Source organism: Theobroma cacao, chromosome 10 (genome assembly GCF_000208745.1).
Source record: "Theobroma cacao cultivar B97-61/B2 chromosome 10, Criollo_cocoa_genome_V2, whole genome shotgun sequence".
Classification (NCBI taxonomy): domain Eukaryota; kingdom Viridiplantae; phylum Streptophyta; class Magnoliopsida; order Malvales; family Malvaceae; genus Theobroma; species Theobroma cacao.
Window position 1 is genome coordinate 3,671,692 of NC_030859.1, and position 18,023 is coordinate 3,689,714.

General features: G+C 34.8%; 5 protein-coding genes and 1 non-coding gene across 10 annotated transcripts; 4 read left to right on the forward strand and 2 right to left on the reverse strand.

Moving 5' to 3' along the window:
- Positions 721 to 3,527, forward strand: LOC18586354 (elongation factor 1-alpha). The gene is made up of 3 exons (XM_007009698.2): positions 721 to 812; positions 1,681 to 2,162; positions 2,267 to 3,527. The coding sequence occupies exons 2-3, from the start codon at positions 1,701 to 1,703 to the stop codon at positions 3,152 to 3,154; spliced, it is 1,350 nt and encodes a 449-aa protein (XP_007009760.1). The 5' UTR covers positions 721 to 812; positions 1,681 to 1,700; the 3' UTR covers positions 3,155 to 3,527.
- On the reverse strand, positions 4,065 to 6,422 carry LOC18586355. Its single transcript, XM_007009701.2, has 2 exons — positions 6,287 to 6,422; positions 4,065 to 4,990 (listed from the first exon to the last, which is right to left on the reverse strand). The coding sequence occupies exons 1-2, from the start codon at positions 6,357 to 6,359 to the stop codon at positions 4,341 to 4,343; spliced, it is 723 nt and encodes a 240-aa protein (XP_007009763.1). The 5' UTR covers positions 6,360 to 6,422; the 3' UTR covers positions 4,065 to 4,340.
- Positions 6,495 to 6,566, forward strand: TRNAP-AGG. Its single transcript has one exon. It is a non-coding gene; the product is annotated as a tRNA-Pro (tRNA).
- On the forward strand, positions 7,062 to 7,715 carry LOC18586356. The gene has a single exon (XM_007009702.2). The coding sequence runs from the start codon at positions 7,062 to 7,064 to the stop codon at positions 7,713 to 7,715; it is 654 nt and encodes a 217-aa protein (XP_007009764.2).
- LOC18586357 (transcription factor GTE6) lies at positions 9,052 to 14,549 on the forward strand. Of its 5 annotated transcripts, none has more exons than XM_018128598.1 (9): positions 9,052 to 9,212; positions 9,986 to 10,116; positions 10,510 to 10,725; positions 11,425 to 11,502; positions 12,085 to 12,309; positions 12,496 to 12,594; positions 12,764 to 12,822; positions 13,633 to 13,783; positions 13,901 to 14,549. In XM_018128598.1, the coding sequence occupies exons 2-9, from the start codon at positions 9,991 to 9,993 to the stop codon at positions 14,069 to 14,071; spliced, it is 1,125 nt and encodes a 374-aa protein (XP_017984087.1). In that variant the 5' UTR covers positions 9,052 to 9,212; positions 9,986 to 9,990; the 3' UTR covers positions 14,072 to 14,549. The 5 variants fall into 5 exon arrangements, with proteins under 5 accessions (XP_017984087.1, XP_007009765.2, XP_017984088.1 ...); XM_007009703.2 differs by having other exon boundaries at positions 9,053 to 9,212; positions 9,991 to 10,116; XM_018128599.1 differs by having other exon boundaries at positions 9,053 to 9,138; positions 9,991 to 10,116.
- Positions 14,838 to 16,615, reverse strand: LOC18586358 (peptidyl-prolyl cis-trans isomerase FKBP13, chloroplastic). Its single transcript, XM_007009705.2, has 5 exons — positions 16,165 to 16,615; positions 15,965 to 16,057; positions 15,460 to 15,520; positions 15,284 to 15,352; positions 14,838 to 15,152 (listed from the first exon to the last, which is right to left on the reverse strand). Exons 1-5 carry the CDS (start codon positions 16,522 to 16,524, stop codon positions 15,088 to 15,090), a joined length of 648 nt encoding a protein of 215 aa, XP_007009767.2. The 5' UTR covers positions 16,525 to 16,615; the 3' UTR covers positions 14,838 to 15,087.

An 18,023-nucleotide genomic window follows, 5' to 3' on the forward strand; every position in this document is an offset into this window, starting at 1 on the left:
CCTTGTTTGGTCGTTCTCAAGTCCAATCGAGTTTAAATTTTGTAATATTTAAGTATTTTATTAAATTTTAAATATTTACTTAATTTAATTTAAATATTAATTGAGTTCAATTTTGAACTCTTTATATGAATTAATTGTATAATCAAACTTAATCGAATTCAATGTGAATAATTTAAATATTTTTTAACTCAAACTCAAAAATAAAAAATAAATGAAAAAAATTCAATTGAATTGAAATCTCGATTTTCTAACATACTTTAATTCAAAATATTTTTTTAATTTTTTAATATTTATAATTCGATTCATTCATTATCGAGTTAGATTGCTTTCGCTGTTAAATTGAGTTCGAATTTTGTAATCCTAGGCCCGAGTCCTTTACAAGTTTTATTGTTTTTTTTAAAAAATTTCAATATTATATAAATTTATAATAAAAGTTTTTTAATACTTAACTTTCACGACATTCCCGGACAATCCAATCTGTCCCTGACCCGCACCGGAAACTTTAAGTGAACCAAATCTCATTCTCATTTCAACGCGTCCAGTTCACTTTCCCAATAAATAAAGTCCGTTTATATCACTCGATTCTTCACGCACGTGTCAAACGGAGCTACCCCCCGGCTAAGTAACTGAAGGATACATCTGGCAAAACAGAATTTGAATAAGGGTATTTTAGGAAACATAGTATGGGGGCAAAAACTGATGATATAAAGGAACGTGAGGCTCAGTCGAAACCCTATCACTTACTCTCTTTTAATATAGCTTTCTTGCTTAGCCGCTAGGGTTTTAGCGTCAAGTCTCTCACCTTTGCAAAGGTTCGATCTTCAGATCCTCAATTTTAATTTTTTTTAGTTCCTTTTCATCGATTAATTCATTTATTTTTCTTTTTTCCCGATTTGAATTCTCTGGAGTCGTTGTTTTGCTGTTTAAAGATCTTATTTATTCACTTATATTATAATTGCGAAGATCTGTTTGCTGATTTTTGTCTTTTTTTTTAGATGAGATTGCTTTATTTTTGCTTTAAATTTGTTTTAGTTTTTATTCTGTTGTATTATTATTATTTTGTTAGTCGATTTTTTCTAATGATGATTCGAAGATCTGGTTGCTTTTTTAAGAGGAATTGTTGTTTTATTATAGATATCTGTTGGAACATATGAGAATTATGAGTATTATGTGAAGTAGAATGAAGCTAAACGGGTGGATTTGTGCTATTTTTGTTGTTTCTTAAAATATTAAGAGAATTTTGTTTTAGGATTTTGTTGTGCAATTAAGTTATTTTTTGAGACAAAAGTCTATGATTTAATCATTCTATGTCTTTTGCTTTAAATTATGAGACTTTAAGTAAGTGTATATGTTTGATTTTATCTGGGTTGTGTCTTATTTTGCATGATAGATGTTTCATATGTGAATCATAGTAGATTGAAAACGGGCAAATGAATGAAATGCAACATCAGTTTTGGTATCAATAAGCTGTATTATGTGTTTGTTTGTTTTCAAACATACTTAGTTTTTTTCTTATCTTTACATATGTGCTTTTTGGATTTTATTTTTGAATGTGGAAAGCAAGTAGTTAAACCAATCAATACTCTAGATGTTGCCTGTTTATTGCTTTTTTGACGGTTCTTTTTGCTGTTTAAATATATAAAGGATTCTGGTTTAATTTTTTTATTTATGTTGGTCCAGCTCCAGGCTAATACTACAAAATGGGTAAGGAAAAGGTTCACATTAACATTGTGGTTATTGGCCATGTTGACTCTGGAAAGTCGACCACCACCGGTCACTTGATTTACAAGCTTGGAGGTATTGACAAGCGTGTGATTGAGAGGTTCGAGAAGGAAGCTGCTGAAATGAACAAGAGGTCATTTAAGTATGCCTGGGTGCTTGACAAGTTGAAAGCTGAGCGTGAGCGTGGTATTACCATTGATATTGCCTTGTGGAAGTTCGAGACCACCAAGTACTACTGCACTGTCATTGATGCCCCTGGACATCGTGACTTTATCAAGAACATGATTACTGGTACCTCTCAGGCTGACTGTGCTGTCCTTATCATTGACTCCACCACTGGAGGTTTTGAAGCTGGTATTTCTAAGGATGGACAGACCCGTGAGCATGCTCTCCTTGCCTTCACTCTTGGTGTGAGGCAAATGATTTGCTGTTGCAACAAGGTAAGTTATTGCATTCATAATTTGAAGTTAAAGTAGTTTCTAATCGGTTTGTCTAGTGATAATGTAATGCATTTGTAGCTAATATATATCTATTTCCTCGACAGATGGATGCCACAACCCCCAAATACTCAAAGGCAAGGTATGATGAAATTGTGAAGGAAGTTTCTTCATACTTGAAGAAGGTTGGATACAACCCTGACAAGATTCCCTTTGTCCCCATTTCTGGTTTTGAGGGTGACAACATGATTGAGAGGTCCACCAACCTTGACTGGTACAAGGGTCCAACTCTTCTTGAGGCTCTTGACCAGATTAATGAGCCCAAGAGACCCTCTGACAAGCCCCTCCGTCTCCCACTTCAGGATGTGTACAAGATTGGAGGTATTGGAACTGTCCCAGTGGGTCGTGTTGAAACCGGTATGCTCAAGCCTGGTATGGTTGTTACATTCGGTCCCTCCGGATTGACCACTGAAGTTAAGTCTGTTGAGATGCACCACGAGGCTCTTCAGGAGGCTCTTCCTGGTGACAATGTTGGGTTCAATGTGAAGAACGTTGCTGTCAAGGATCTCAAGCGTGGTTTTGTTGCCTCAAACTCAAAGGATGATCCTGCCAAGGAGGCAGCCAACTTCACCTCCCAAGTCATCATCATGAACCACCCAGGGCAGATTGGAAATGGTTATGCCCCTGTTCTTGATTGCCACACCTCCCACATTGCTGTAAAGTTTGCTGAGCTCTTGACCAAGATTGACAGGCGTTCTGGTAAGGAGCTTGAGAAGGAGCCCAAGTTCTTGAAGAATGGTGATTCTGGTATGGTTAAGATGGTTCCCACCAAGCCTATGGTTGTGGAAACCTTCTCTGAGTACCCCCCACTGGGGCGATTTGCTGTGAGGGACATGAGACAGACTGTTGCTGTTGGTGTCATCAAGAATGTGGAGAAGAAGGACCCAACTGGAGCCAAGGTGACCAAGTCTGCTGCCAAGAAGGGTGGCAAGTGAACCGTGCAGGTTTTGGCTGATTCAGCTAAAGTCTATCATGGTTCCTACAATAAAGAGTTGGTTCTTGTTAGTGGGTCCATCATTGGGCATTTAATTACTTGTTTTGATGGCTATAGTTTTAAGTTATCACCGTCATGTCGAGGAAATTGTTCACAGAACTGGGTTCTTGATAGGCGGTGGCGAGGTTTTATTGTCTGAGTCCGTAGTGTGTCTTATTTGCTGTTGTCTTATGAGTTGAAAACATTAAAAGGTGTCTGTTTTCTGTGTTGCTATTTTGCACCATAACCAGCTCAGGAGTTTTAGGTCTGTTCCTGAGCTCCTTGAATGTTAATCAAACATTTTATATCATCTAAACTTGTGTGTTTTCCTGTTATGATTTTGCCATCTTTTTTTTACCTTATTAAATTGATGTAGTGCAGTACTTAGCTCTCTTGTATCCTTTATCTGCAAATTGATGTAATCGATTTTAAAAGGTCTTGCTGCTCAAATCATCAGGGCTTGTCAACAGTTTTTTTTATCTGTTCATAAGTTCATCCATAAACTGGTCCGGAGATGTACCCCTTCGAGCTTTCTCTACTCGCTGAGTGAAAGCTGCTGATTGACAAGTCCATCTATCAAGAGTTTAGTGAAGGCCATTAGATATGCATTAATACCACTTCGTAGCTATGTGGCCATTAGATATCCATTGATACCACTTCGTAGCTATGTGGTATCATTTGCACACAAGATGGGGTTGGTTCTGTCCGAGCATGCAGTTGGCATATGCTGTTGAAATATTTAACATAACATGTCAATCTCAATGGCCCGACATGGTACCTGTATGGCATGCAGATCTTTCCTCTGTTCATGTTGTTACCATTGCTAGTTATATGTCTCGCATTCCTAACCAAGCAGTTACCACAAAGAATCCTACTCCAAATTTAGCTTCATTGGCAAAATTTATGTCATTACAGTATTACAATCGCAAGCAAATATAAAATTTTTATTACTCTGAAGGAAACCATGTGGATCAAAAACTACCAAGCAGCAATAAACTGAAATTCTAATGAAAAACATCAAACTTTTTGTGTTTCTGTAATCAACAGGCTTCTCCGAAAAGGGTTGAATCTGTTCAGGGTTTTATCATAATCCAAAATTACAGCTCATCTTGACAATTGAAACTTTTGCGAGCTCCCAACTGTTCCAATCATAAGTTCTTAAGAGCAGAATCATGAGTTGCCTTCTGGGGTGTCAGTCTTGCCAACAATGCCTTGTTATGACAGTGTTCTTCATCAACAAAGTAGAAATTCCCATTGGCCTTAAATGTCACAAAGGGCCTGTTGGTCTCTGGTGGACGGATATCAGCAAACTTTATAGTTCGCGGAATATAAGTTGCCAACCATGACATCATCTCCACCTCAAAGCTGTCTGAACCAGGCTGCCACCTGATCTTGTGGATGTAAGGGCTTACAAACCAGTGAAGTACAGCAGTTGTTGTAGCACTGAAGAATATCACAGAGGACGCCACTGCACCTTTCAGAATAACATTCATATCTGGAGAAGTCATGAACGTTATTACAGGGCCCAATGATACCGAGAGGCAGCATGTTGAAAGAGAAAGCAGCTTTACTTTCTTGATGGTAGATGAAATTGGACCATTGTAAACAACCCCTCTGTCCTTCTCATCTTCCTCCTCTTCCCTGCCTTTACGAGGACCAATGCTGATTTTGTTGTCATTTTCAGTTGTTGTAGCTTGAGAACTCCACCTTTTCTGGACAGTGAAAATGCTCGTTGCAGAGTTGATGTTGGGCTTGGCATATTGGGTGTAGGACCATGTTGCCAACCTACAAGGATAACCTAGAGCAGTGGAAAGATCATTTACAGCAAAGTCAGATGCAATCCATTTTACTTACTTTGTGTTTTCTATTTTGTAATATAAGCAATATACCCAACAACATCTATACACAGATGATCAAGAGGAGAATAAGATATTGTAGGCTTCTAATATAATTACAGGCAGACAAAACATCTGTAACATATGATGCTAACAAGATGCATTAATAAAACATAGTTTCAAGAATTAAGTCTTAACATGGCATTCCTGGCCACAATATATTACAAATCGCATGTCCAGTAAACCATGCAACCTTTTGCATTTTCCTATTCAAGTGCGATCCAGATTAACTTTTCTTGCAATGAAACTACATGTCCTGTTACAATTATTAACCTAATCCATAGTAGATTTCCCAAGCCATACAATGTAAGTAGTTAGAGTCCTATATGCTTTGAAGTTCGCTCTGTTACAACCAATTGTTGAACAATGAACAAAGGAAATTAAAGAATTTGAGAAACATCACATCCCCAATCTTTTTCTAATCCATAAAAGATTGGGGATTAGATAAAAAAACAGTAAAGTGATATGGTAAGAAACGTGCTACTAAAGTAATGTCTCACATCATTATTCAGCTGTCTATGAGTGACAAATGATTCACAGAAGCAAATTCTGAATGTGGTCCTGGTAGATCAAATGCCAAATATGCAAGCAGCCACTAATAAAAGACAGGGAACTTTCAGGCAGGAATTCAACACAGATGCAGCTTTCCTCATTTTTTGAGCACTCTATCATACAATAACTCAAAGCAATCCTCCCTTCCCGCCGCACCTTAAGCCATGGAACTTTAAAGCACTCACAAGTACACTAGATGCTTTTCACTTGCTTTTACATACCATAGCCATAAAACAACAAGCACACTAGATACTTTTCACTTGCTTTGAACTATCTTGGCCTCATCGCATGTTCAAATATCTTATAGTCATTGAAAAGCAATTCACAACTTCAATCACATCCTATAACTAAAAACCCATTAAAATTTTGTGCATCATCAACACTAAAATTGCCAAAAGCCCATAAAAAAAATTACATCTTTAGACAAAAATGGGACACCCCAACAACATAAAAATCCAATCTTTTTTCCTTAAATGTATCTGTTTTTGTTACTATTTAATTGTTATAAATTATGATTAAAGCCCCCAGTTCCCACATCAAAGGAAAAAACCCCAGAAAACTATCAGAACAAATCCTATAGAGGATTAACAACATGGGTTGTTAGAATCAAATGTCTAAATTAGATATATGAAAAGTGGTATGAAAACCTGAATGGATGTTTCTTGAAATGAGTTGCTTGGATTGGGATCTGAGCAAGTGGAAGAGAGCAGCTCTCGCCATCTTTTGCCTTCGATTTAGATTTCAGAGACCGAAACACTAAAGAGGGGTTTTTGTCATTTCGAAGGGTTTCTGGTTTTTACTTTTAAATTCAATATTCAAAATCCTTAATATTTGTTAAAAACCCACCATCAGCAAGGGCATTTGGTCTAGTGGTATGATTCTCGCTTAGGGTGCGAGAGGTCCCGAGTTCAATTCTCGGAATGCCCCTTCTTTGCCGTTTCTTTTCCTTTTTCTCATCAAACTTGGTTTTAGATTTTTTTTTTCTAATTTCTTTTGAAGCTTCTTATCCTTCTAGAGAAACTCGGTTTTAGATTTTTTTAATATTTCTTTTGAAGCTTCTTTCATTCCTATTTGTCGTAGTCAATTCTTTCGCCTCTTCCCCCAACCCACTAGACTTGGTTTCTTTGCTCTTCTTCCTCACTTCTTTAACCTTTTCTCTCCCTCTAGAAGCCCTCCTTTCAAAGCAACCATCCCCTAATATTTTTATTCTTTGAAAGCAACTACCCCATAATATTTTTATTATTATTCTTAATTTTTAACTACCCATCCCTCTAGAAAGCCCCACCAAATCTCCTACAACTATATAATGGAAAATTTGCTTATCAAAGTATACATAACCCATCATTCACTTCTCTTCCCATGTTTCTTTCTCATTTCTTCTCTTGGAAATTTGTTTCTCACTCCAAAAATAACCCAAAAAGCATGGATCAAAAAGATACTTACAACACCAACCAAGAAGAACTTGAAGAAGCTCTCTCCCTTTGTGACCTTCCACTTGAAAACCAAGTCCTTGATCCATTTGATCACCACCCACCGACCTCTCCTTCTCATGAACTCTTTGAGTTTCCCTTCACTCTAAACACTTTCTCAAACAATAAAGACGACATCGTTTTCTGTGGCAAACTCATCAAAGAACAAGACTTTGATGATCTTGATGATCAAAGTAGGTATCTTTTCCCTTTATCTTCGGCCAGACTCTTGAACAGCGACAAGAAAGATTTGGGTTCTCTTTGTTTAGCGAAGTCAAAGCCGAATTCAGCTTTATCGACTAAATTTTTCAAGTCTCAAAGCTGTTCTTCTTCTTCTTCTTCAAGAAAACACAAGGTTTTAATAGGGTTAGCAAAGATACCACCAAAGATGGAGCTAAGCGACATAAAGAAAAGACAAAGCAGAAGAAACCCATCACCCATGTTTCCTCCAGTGGCCGCCGGTGATCTGGAGGTAGTGGCCGCTGGTGACGGTTGCGGTGGTCGCCGGAGAGGACATCACTGGGGTCTGGTGAGGCCTTTGAGGTGTAGAGCTAATCTTGCTACTGCATTGGCCAAGGCGTCCTTGGGATGTATTCCACATGTGTGAATGTAGTTGGTCCTCGCACGTGTGAATGGATTTTGGGCATCAAAGTTTAAAGTCTAAACCAAAGTCTAAAATTGTTTGCGACTCTTTCTATAGATATCGTGTGTAAAATTATATTTATTTATTTTACTAATAATTTTCCCATTTATCTTACTTTTCATTAAACCAAGGCTTTGCATTTGACACATTTTATATTATAATTTGATTTTTATTCAATTGTTTATATTTTTTATTAAAAAATAATACTAATAAATATAGATGACAAATGACAATCACAGTCTGTAACTAAGTATGAATCTCGATCTATTGTGTTTAGTGCTACGAATTACGGTTCTATAGTTTATTTGGTTTTCAGCATTGATCTGCCTGCTTAGGGACCTAAAAATAGTAACTTGTACCTTAAATTCTTCATTAATTTAACTTGATAAGCTTTCAAATAAAACATAAAAAGAAAGAAAAATACGGACCTCTTGGAATTTTTATTCGAGTTTGAATTACATACCTTTTTCTTATTTAATTTTTAATTCACTCTATTTACCTATATATTAATTTAGGGAAATTTAAATTAGATTGTGTGACTAAAAAGGACATAGATTTAGAAAAAAAAATCTTTATTTAATCAAATATAAAGTTAACTATGTGAAAAATTAATGCAAATCTTTGAGTTTGAATTTACATTTTTTTCTTATTTAATTTTATTTAGTCCATATAAAGATTTAGTCAATATTTATGTTAGAAAAATTAATTGTGTAAATTCAATTATATTTATTGTGAGAGGTTCTTTAATCCATTAAATTCATTAGCTTCAATGGGTCTTTATTGTTACTACCCAAAATGCAAGCAAACTTTTTTTGCAAAGTAAATCGAAAATTTTCACAATTTCTTTTTTATAATATAAGATAAAAATTATGTTAAATTTGTTTGAAATATTTTAAAATAATAAAAATTAACTAAAATTAAATCTATTAAAGTACTTATAAATTAAGGCTCATTTCGTCTTTTACTAACTCATTTTTTAGTAATTTTTATGTAGAATTCACGATGTTCTCTAATATAACATCTTACTTTAGTTCAGATCTATTTCGATTTTGATATTTATTACGAGGAGTTTTATGTCATTAAAAAATTTAGTAAAATCTGATATCACAATTTTAATCTAAAAATATGTCTATTAAGTACAAAATAATTATATTTATAAATTCAAGAACGTTTTACTTAAATGAAAAAGTTAATTTGTTTTTTTTTTTTCAATTAATGACAATGACTTTAATTATACAAAAAAACAAAACGAAGGAGAAATCAAAAAAAGAAGATAATGGAAGTATGTATTATCGAAACACGACATCGTTCCCTGCCGTGCAGACAAAACATAGAGCCAGCGGAGCACGCTCTCGAACAGTGAAACTTTGCGACAGGCCGAACTCCCGTCAGTTTTTTTCTTCTTCCAGTTTTTGAAGCGATTTTTGTTTTCTCGCTTGAACTCTCCCTTTCTCGTCACTGGTCTCTCTCTCTCTCTCTCTCTCTCTCTATATATATATATATATATATATATATATACATATATATGCGTATTTTTACGCATAGGGATACGTATGTACGTATTTGAATGCATGTTTCTACGTGTTCTTTGTTTCATGTGTTCAAAATTTTCTTTTTTGGATTTGTTTGTTTTTTTTTGGTTGATTTAATGAAATGGGGTTTGCTTAAAACTTCAGTTTTTCAAGTTTTAGTTGAATCCCACCCAAATGAAATAAAGTTAAAATTGCCCCTTTTGTGTGTGTGTGTGTGTGTGTGTTCTTTCTTGACTCGTTTTGTCCTTCGGTTTGTTATTTGTTGGTGGGAAATAAAATTAATCATTTTTGGGGCCTTTAAAGAAGAAACATAAGAAAATGAGCTTAACTGGTTGAGTTGACTAGGTGCGTATGCACTGGGCTTTGTTGAATTTTGGGTTCTTGTTTTTCTTCATTTTGGGAATGATGGAGATTTGGAATTTTTAAATTTTAGTTGGCAAAATTAAGGGGAAATTTTTGCATCTAAGGGCTATCGGAATTCTAAACTAGTGTGTTCTATCAGAATTCTGAGAAGTTTGAATTTTAGTCCTTGAACAGTTTTCATTGACTCATTTTCTGTATATTTCGCCAATTCTTCCTGCTTTCTTTTGGAATTGCTGTTACGCATGTTACCTTCACAAATGCATATGTTCTTACTGGTATGTTTGTTATCTTAACAGTTATATGTCATTCACTGTTATTCTTTTTCACCTCCATTTCAAGATCAGATGGAACCGGTGATGGCATCAATTCCTGATATTGGAAATGCTGGGATGGGAATTTCCAAAGATAATAGTGCAGAAGTGGAGCAATTCAGATGTTGTGTTGATGAAATCTTTCAAAAGGTTGATGAGGTAAGAGAAGTGATAAATTAGAAATTTGTATCGATTCTTGCCTCTAGAGTTGATTTCATAATTTTCTGTTAAAACAAGACTAGTTAAAAAGATTGTATTATTGTATTATCATTGTAACCTGTTAGGTATAAGTATAACCTTCAAAATAGAAAGTATTCAATGAACAGGCCATGGGATATAATCTTTTATAGCATATAATTCTGTCCTATATTAGCATCAATTGACCATTTCCAATAATGTTGTTACTACAATGTTGATCATAGTGCTTTATTTTCTTTACCCTTCAAAGGAAAAGGGATGGTGCTTCAGTATTCTTTGGATCTGTTTCACGATTCCAGTTTCCAGATTTTTGCGTATTACGTGATTTTTAAAATGTTTTTTTTTACCTTGTAGCTTGAGCAAAAAGTGAATGAAGTGGAACAATTCTACTTGAATACAAATAAAAAACAACAGCGTAGTTCTAGGGGTAGCTCGTTTGGAAAGGAACGAGATAAGGAAAGGCATGTTCCAAGCATTAAAAAGCAGCAGCAAGATGCATCACGACGAGAAGCAGCTGCTGCAAAGAGAATGCAAGAGCTCATGCGTCAGATCGGCACAATATTGCGTCAGGTAATCCCTTATTCTCTGCTAGTGAATATTAGATTTCAGCTACCTTATGCTGTAACTGGTATCTTAATCAGAATGCTCGCAGCCTTATGTCTTCTGCCTAGTACATACTTGTTTGGTTGCTGGACTGCTTTAAGTCTTGGATGTCTTCAGTAATATAGAATATTGGTCTAGCATGCAGTAGAAATTATAGTGGTCATTTGAAGTCAATTTCAAGCATTTATGATTAATTTCAAATTTTAATTTAAGATTCTTGAACAGCCTGTTCTCGTCTTTCACATCTAGGTCAAGTAAACCAACCACACTCATACATGGGTGACATGATTTACTTTTTGCCTATTTCACAATGATAATCCTGGCACAGGATGAGCGGCGAGAAAATCGGCCAAGTTTGTTTATGTACTTACTATTGCTGTTGTTCTGAGTTATATCATGCAACACAGGGGGAGTTGTTTCTTCTGTAATATATGTTCAAGACTGCTGATCATACTTCTATTAGGAGCAGAAGAATTGCTCTTCGCTCATTCTACCCCCAAAAGATTATAAAAGGAGCTAAGTGTTATATGTGGAAATATGCTTGTTGACTGTTTTATGTGATATAATCTCATAATTTGGGTGCTTATAGGATAAAAAGAGCAATATTATAGATTCCTGCTGATAAGTTGCAAGAAATTTTGGTGATGTGCGTTTTCCCTCTTGCAGATCACACAGCACAAGTGGGCGTGGCCATTTATGCAACCAGTAGATGTCAAAGGTCTTGGTTTACATGACTATTATGAGGTAATGTGTATTGCAATTTTTTTCTTGTTTCCTTTCAGTTTTCCGGTATGTAAACTGTCCATTTTCTTGTTATTATCCTGTTTGAGTTGAGGAGTCTGGTGGGCATAATCTAGGAATTCAAATGCTAGTTGACAAATTTTTTGAATAACACCGTGATAACTTAGCCTTTATTAAAGCCATATGCAGTATGCGCACCAGTATGTTCATGGCCATATCATCTTCTTTTTGAATAATCTTGTTGATGATGTGGCCCTTTGTATCATCAATATGATGAGCTTTAAGGCATCAATAAGTCATGGAATATAAGAATATTTTTTACTTATGGACTTTATCTCAACTTAGGTGATAAAGATGCATTACGCACATTATCATATTTGGCAGTACTAAATTTATATATTGGGATGCTTTCCTAAGTGTGTAAGGTTGCATCATCATGTGCAGACTTTAATTTTGTATAGGTGTGACAAACTGTAGTATCTAACTGGAAATATTGCTGCATATACTATATGTTTTTTCCTGAATCTTTCTATATGGTTTTGGAAGTGGTTTATTGATTAATTAGTTTTATTTTTCCTGTGTTAGGTTATTGAAAAGCCAATGGACTTCAGTACAATAAAAAACCAAATGGAGGCTAAGGATGGAACTGGATATAAGAATGTTCGAGAAATATGTGCTGACGTAAGATTAGTTTTCAATAACGCAATGAAATACAATGATGAAGGAAGTGATGTTCATTTAATGGCCAAAACTTTGTTGGAAAAATTTGAGGAGAAGTGGAATCAACTTCTTCCTAAAGTTACTGAAGAGGTAAAGCTCATGCCAGGCTATCCCAATGTGACTAGCTCTGCTTTAGATTTCATGGCTTGTATTCCATAATTTTACTGGGATCAGTAGCATTGCTTTTTGCAAAAAACAAATATTAAATTATTTCCATTTTTTAGTTCCTGATTTTTTAAATAAAAAAACCTTATATTTGGTGCTTAATGCTTATAGGAGAAAAGACGAGAAGAGGAGGAAGCAGAAGCACAGATAGATATGCAGCTTGTGCGAGAGGCTGCTCATGCCAAACTGGTCCGGGAGATATGTAATGAGGTATCTTAAAATTTTGCAATGTGCTTTGTAAAGATATTATAAAACGCAAATAGCTATGTAGACCTATGCTGTCAAATATCTTCCAGACTGTTGGAATTGGTTTTCTGATGGTCACAGTGTAGTTCAATCAGCACAATGTTTACAAAGTACAATGTTGAACTCTCTGCAGCTTTACGAGGTTGATACACATCTGGAACAGCTCAGAGAAACAGTTGTTCAAAAGTGCAGGTTGGTTTTACAACTTTGTGTATGGCAGAGTGGATATTGTAAACTTAGAGTTGGATTTGCTATCTGTCTACTGTTATGTGCATTTATTTTTGTTGAGTCTAACAAAACTTATATACTATGACTTAGTTAACTTCTCTTTTATTATCTTTGTTTGTGTCTGTGACATTTTCTGTGTATGTGCAAATATGCTGGGTGCATGTGTTAGTCAGTCAATTTTTTTTTAAACAACTGAGAATGATAATTTTTCTGATGAGTATAATAGATTGGTCTGTATGTTTTTGATCATAGCCTGTTGGATGGTTAAACTTGTTGTTTATTGTATAAGGTTGCTTGAGATTTTTCCATCTTACATACTAAATATATTATATCAAAAGATCTTTGTTTGTTCAGTCATGCCCACTTTACTCGGATTGCACCCCGAACTGCCCTAATGAAATTAATCGAGGTTGGATTTGTCATGAATATAGTCTCCTTTTTCAATTTTTGTTAATCTTTTGTTTCTATTTTTGTGTTGGGTGTTATGGACGAGTGTTATAACTATCCTTAACTAGTATAGTCCATGAAAATATACTGTCTTAGAGCAAACTTTGAACTCAGAAAACAGCATTTTTATTTTGTTAAATTTTATACAAGCTTAGGATTGTCATTATTAGTTTGGCAATTTAAAAAAAAAAAAGAAATATAAAAAGGAACAGAGGTTGAGGGGTGAGTTCATTTCTTTTTGTGATAAACCTTGTGTACAGATGTTGGTGAGCGTGTTAAATCTGGTCAAGTTTTCAATTTGAATGGTATTTTTGAATGCCTTTTTAGGAAAATGTCAACTGAAGAGAAAAGAAATCTTGGGACAGCCATTGCCAGATTGTCTACCGAGGATCTTGGTAAGGCATTGGAGATTATTGCTCAAAATAATCCAGGGTTTCAAGCAATGGCTGAAGAGGTGGAGATTGACATTGATGCTCAGGTTATAAAATCTAAATAATTGTGGTGTTTTTGTAATTATCTTTTTCCATTGTCTGGAACCCTTATTCAATCTGCTTAATCAAGGTTCAATACCGAATTATTTGATTCTATTATGCAGAGTGAATCTACCCTATGGAGGTTAAAATTTTTTGTCAAGGATGCTTTGGAAGGTCAGGGAAAGAGTGCAGCAAGTGCAGGTGGCAATAATAACAACAACAAACGGAAAAAAGAGATTTGTGATGCTATTGCCAAAACTGCCAAGAAAAAGAGTAAAAAGCCTTCCTCTTGATCGTATCACATGATGATAAGTGTAGCATAAGAATTGTCTTTTGTTGCATTCCATTTATAACAATAACCAGGGAAGCACTTCTAAAAATTAGGCAGTGAAACTATCTTGGTTTTGGCTCAATAAAGGACATAACCAAGGGACATGATCATTTTCTGGCATGACTGCTTCTGACAAATATGATCGACGCACAGATGTTTTAGGTGTTCTGATGCCCTGTAAATCGCCCTGTTGCTGTCTCAATGCTAATCATTGTATTACAATTTACATATCATGGTGTATAATGAACAATTAAATTCTTTATTTTATAGTCTCTTTTCTCATCTCCTCTGCCGTGAGCTAACTTTCTATGGACAATGTTTTACTGAAGCATTATTCTTTACCAGTTTTTCACCCCTTTTTGCTGAAAGGGATTTTGAATTTTTAGTTGTGCTGTAGTATGCAATGGTTATAGGCAAACTTGGTTTATTTCGGAGGATTATCATTGTTGTATTAAGCTCTGATGGGTGGAACTCTGTCGTCAAAACTAACATCTGATGAGATGATTGCTTCTGAACGTTTAGTTCAATAATTACATATTCTTTTGCTAAAAGGCTGAACTAGAATTGGTTGCTTCAGCAGATGCTGAAAAGGGAGAAATATATGACATGGAGGCAGTCTGTAACTCTCCCATTGTCTTCATAGAAACCATATGATGGGTATTGCTCTATTCCCTCCCTCTTGAGTAGTTGGTTAAACATAAAAGAGCACTCACTATTTGCCCCAATGATAGTAGCCACATCCATGAATCTCATTATTATTTATTTATCTGTAAACTCTTTGTTCTGTATACAATATTAAGACAGGGTTTTGTCATAACAATAAATATCAATTAATTCATAACAACTACAAAACTTAAAAAGAAGGATTAAAAGTGTGATTTCTTGTAAAATTTCTCATTCTTCACCACCAAAAGAAAAAGATCACCACAGCATATTTGCAAGCCTTTCCATTGGATTTGGAGAGAAGAGGAAGCTCTTTCATGCTTTGCCAATGAATTCCACATCAAATAAGAGAACTGAATCTGGAGGAATAATACATGAACCTGCAAACATGCAAAGCTAAACTATAAGAGATACGTTAACCCCATTTCCCCTGCTTCTCCTCTGTTTTTTTGCCAGATAAATGAATAATTCAACAAAAAACAGGTATGGAAGGCTGCTTTTAGTTGCTTACCTCCTTTACAACCAGCTCCTCTAGTACCGTATCCGAGTTCTGGAGGAAGCCTTAATGTTCGTTTTCCCCCTAAATTATGTAGCAGGAAACAAAGATTTGATGAACATATTTCCATCTTAATAGTTGCTAGTAGTAGTCTAATTAGTACAGTGAATTAAGATTAAGATTTATCGAACCAGCAAGCATGGGAGGAACTCCATCACCACCTAATATACCTTGGTCCCAGCCTTTGATGACCTGTGGTAATACATGAAGATCAATTTGCAAAACCCTTTTTCCTCTGTGCTGATTCATAAGAAATTGATTAAACATTCCAGCTAGCAGTTGTTGCATTCATTCTATGTTGCTCTAAATTTTCCTTGAAACGCTTGTGTCTTATACATATCCAACATGCCAGGATCGTAGAGGAAAATCATAAATTCTACATCTGCTATGTACTAAAGTACAACTAGGTATTTTAGTACTAATACCATCTTCAACTTGCACCTTCGGATAATATTTTATAAGTTGGTGTGAACCGTGACACGGCGTACATGAATATAGATGCGGAAATCTGATTTTCCTAATATATGAAACATATTCATACCTGACACTCGCTTATAGTTCGAGAAACATAGATTGCATCTTAAAGCCAGTTCCAAGGAACTAAGAATTATTAGAAAAACAACGAAAACAAAGTACCTCACCAACACCGACGCGGAATGTAAGAGGCTTTCTACGATTGTAGCTGCTATCAAAGACCTTCCCATTCTCCAATCTCCCAACATAATGTGCCTGTTTTCATTTTAGTAGATTTAATTGGGTTCGATTATACTAGAAACCAGGAACACAACTTTGCTGGCCTTAAATGGTAAACCATTTCTCTCTAATGGATTCATTACCTTTATCAGCTGTCCTTTAACAGCCTCAGGGCCCTTCCCTACAACTTTATCACAGAAACCCAAGCCAGACGGGCTTAGAGTTAGTTCACAGGGAGCTTCTTCTGCAACTGCACTGGGCTGTGGCAGCTGCAACAGCCCAGCTTCAAGCAGGCCAAAACAAAGACCAAAACCAACTGCTTCCCTTCTCTGGAAAACCCTGGGATTCTCATTTAGCTGCTCAATGGGAGAGATGTTTTGCTTGTTGCTTGACCATTTAATACTGGTAACTGCTTTATCCACATTCTTTGCTAGGAGTTTGGAATGGGGTTTGCTGAGGTTTCTGGGAGAGTAAGTCCCAACTGCAAATGGCAGTGAGCTCATTTTCCACTTGACACCAGAGATTTTTCGAAAAGAGATGGAAGTAGGGGGAAGGGATAAGCTCTTAAGCTTCCACGTTCAAGAAATTAAAGGGCGGAAATTAGAAATACTAGAGTTATGACACGTGCGTTGCACACGGGTCAAGAATCCATCTGTCAAAAGATGAGAAGTCTACAAACCTACTATACAACTTCTCTAACTCTCAACTGAGTTTTAAAACTCCTTTTTTAAGTCTCGATAAAGATACCCTATTAACTGACATATAATAAATGGATTTTCTTTTAAATAAGTTATAGATTCATATTTTTTTATTTATCTTATTTTTCTAAAATTGATAATTATAATATTTTAGGAAAATAAAATAAAGAATTTATATTTTTAATTATTATCTACAATCTTATCCATATATGTTTATTTAATAAATATAAATGCAATGTTTAAATAATTATATATAGAACAATATAGATTTTAAAATCATTCACAACATTTGTATATCAGCATTTAACATAAAATAAACATATTTTCTTTTTATTCATATTAATCAAATTATTGTTGATATATTCTCTCAATTTATTCATTATCTTGTAACCAATGAAATTACCATTTACCCAATTGCATATCATTTTTATTTTTTTATAAAATCATTATCCTCTAAAAATAATCAAAACATTTTTCACATATTTTACCAGTCACCTATATATATTTTTTGCTTTTTTTATCCCATATTTTCACTCTGTTTACTACAACAATAATTTAATTATTTTTTATAATCAAGATTTTGAATAAAACAAAAGAAATAATAAGTAGAATAAGTACAACAAATCAAATGATAAAAAATCATCAAAATATTTTTTTGACCTAATATTATAATTACCTATGATCTTTTCCCTTGCTTTTCCCCTTTTCTTTCTCTCTATGTCCAAATGGCCTATCAACACAAAACCAACCTAGCATTGTGAGGTTGAAATAGATAGTTCCAACCTATAGCATATTAAACCTACCAAACAGAAAGGTCGAAAAGAAATTAAAAAAGCTCAACCTAAATTTCATCACACTCAGACTAACCTTAAGATCTACAATAATCAACTATTAAGCTTTAAATTATTATTACTTAAAAACGTGATTATCCTCTTAACTAACATGTGGCTAAATGAGGAATCCATTTTTAAGTATGTAATAGAAGTGTAGTGGAGAAAATGATATTCCATTTTGATGCAATGGGAATAAAATATTTACTAGTTGGGAAGTGATAACTAAATTTGTTGCCCAAATGCATCTCAATTCCGAATATAAAGTATCTAGATCAGATAGTCGCGATTATCCGTTACTATCTTTAGTGACAACTTGGATAATTATTATTAAGGAAATAGAAATTATGATTTTGATACTTAAATATTTCACTCATTTGATTTTTCTTTTGTGATTTTATATCGAGGAGAGATAGAGTAATGAAAGGAGAGGTTGCTCATAGGAATCACACCGTCAATGGTCATCAAACGAAG

Excerpts from the sequence above, each read along its gene's own strand:
- LOC18586354 (XM_007009698.2), top strand. The coding sequence starts at position 1,701 with ATGGGTAAGGAAAAGGTTCACATTAACATTGTGGTTATTGGCCATGTT. Across the intron at positions 2,163-2,266 it reads TGATTTGCTGTTGCAACAAG|ATGGATGCCACAACCCCCAA; the intron begins GTAAGTTATTGC and ends TTTCCTCGACAG.
- LOC18586355 (XM_007009701.2), bottom strand. The coding sequence starts at position 6,359 with ATGGCGAGAGCTGCTCTCTTCCACTTGCTCAGATCCCAATCCAAGCAA. Across the intron at positions 4,991-6,286 it reads TTCAAGAAACATCCATTCAG|GTTATCCTTGTAGGTTGGCA; the intron begins GTTTTCATACCA and ends CCACTGCTCTAG.
- LOC18586356 (XM_007009702.2), top strand. The coding sequence starts at position 7,062 with ATGGATCAAAAAGATACTTACAACACCAACCAAGAAGAACTTGAAGAA.
- LOC18586357 (XM_018128598.1), top strand. The coding sequence starts at position 9,991 with ATGGAACCGGTGATGGCATCAATTCCTGATATTGGAAATGCTGGGATG. Across the intron at positions 10,117-10,509 it reads TCTTTCAAAAGGTTGATGAG|CTTGAGCAAAAAGTGAATGA; the intron begins GTAAGAGAAGTG and ends TTTACCTTGTAG. Across the intron at positions 13,784-13,900 it reads AGATTGACATTGATGCTCAG|AGTGAATCTACCCTATGGAG; the intron begins GTTATAAAATCT and ends TCTATTATGCAG.
- LOC18586358 (XM_007009705.2), bottom strand. The coding sequence starts at position 16,524 with ATGAGCTCACTGCCATTTGCAGTTGGGACTTACTCTCCCAGAAACCTC. Across the intron at positions 15,521-15,964 it reads TCCGCGTCGGTGTTGGTGAG|GTCATCAAAGGCTGGGACCA; the intron begins GTACTTTGTTTT and ends GTATTACCACAG. Across the intron at positions 15,353-15,459 it reads AGTTCCTCCCATGCTTGCTG|GGGGAAAACGAACATTAAGG; the intron begins GTTCGATAAATC and ends TACATAATTTAG.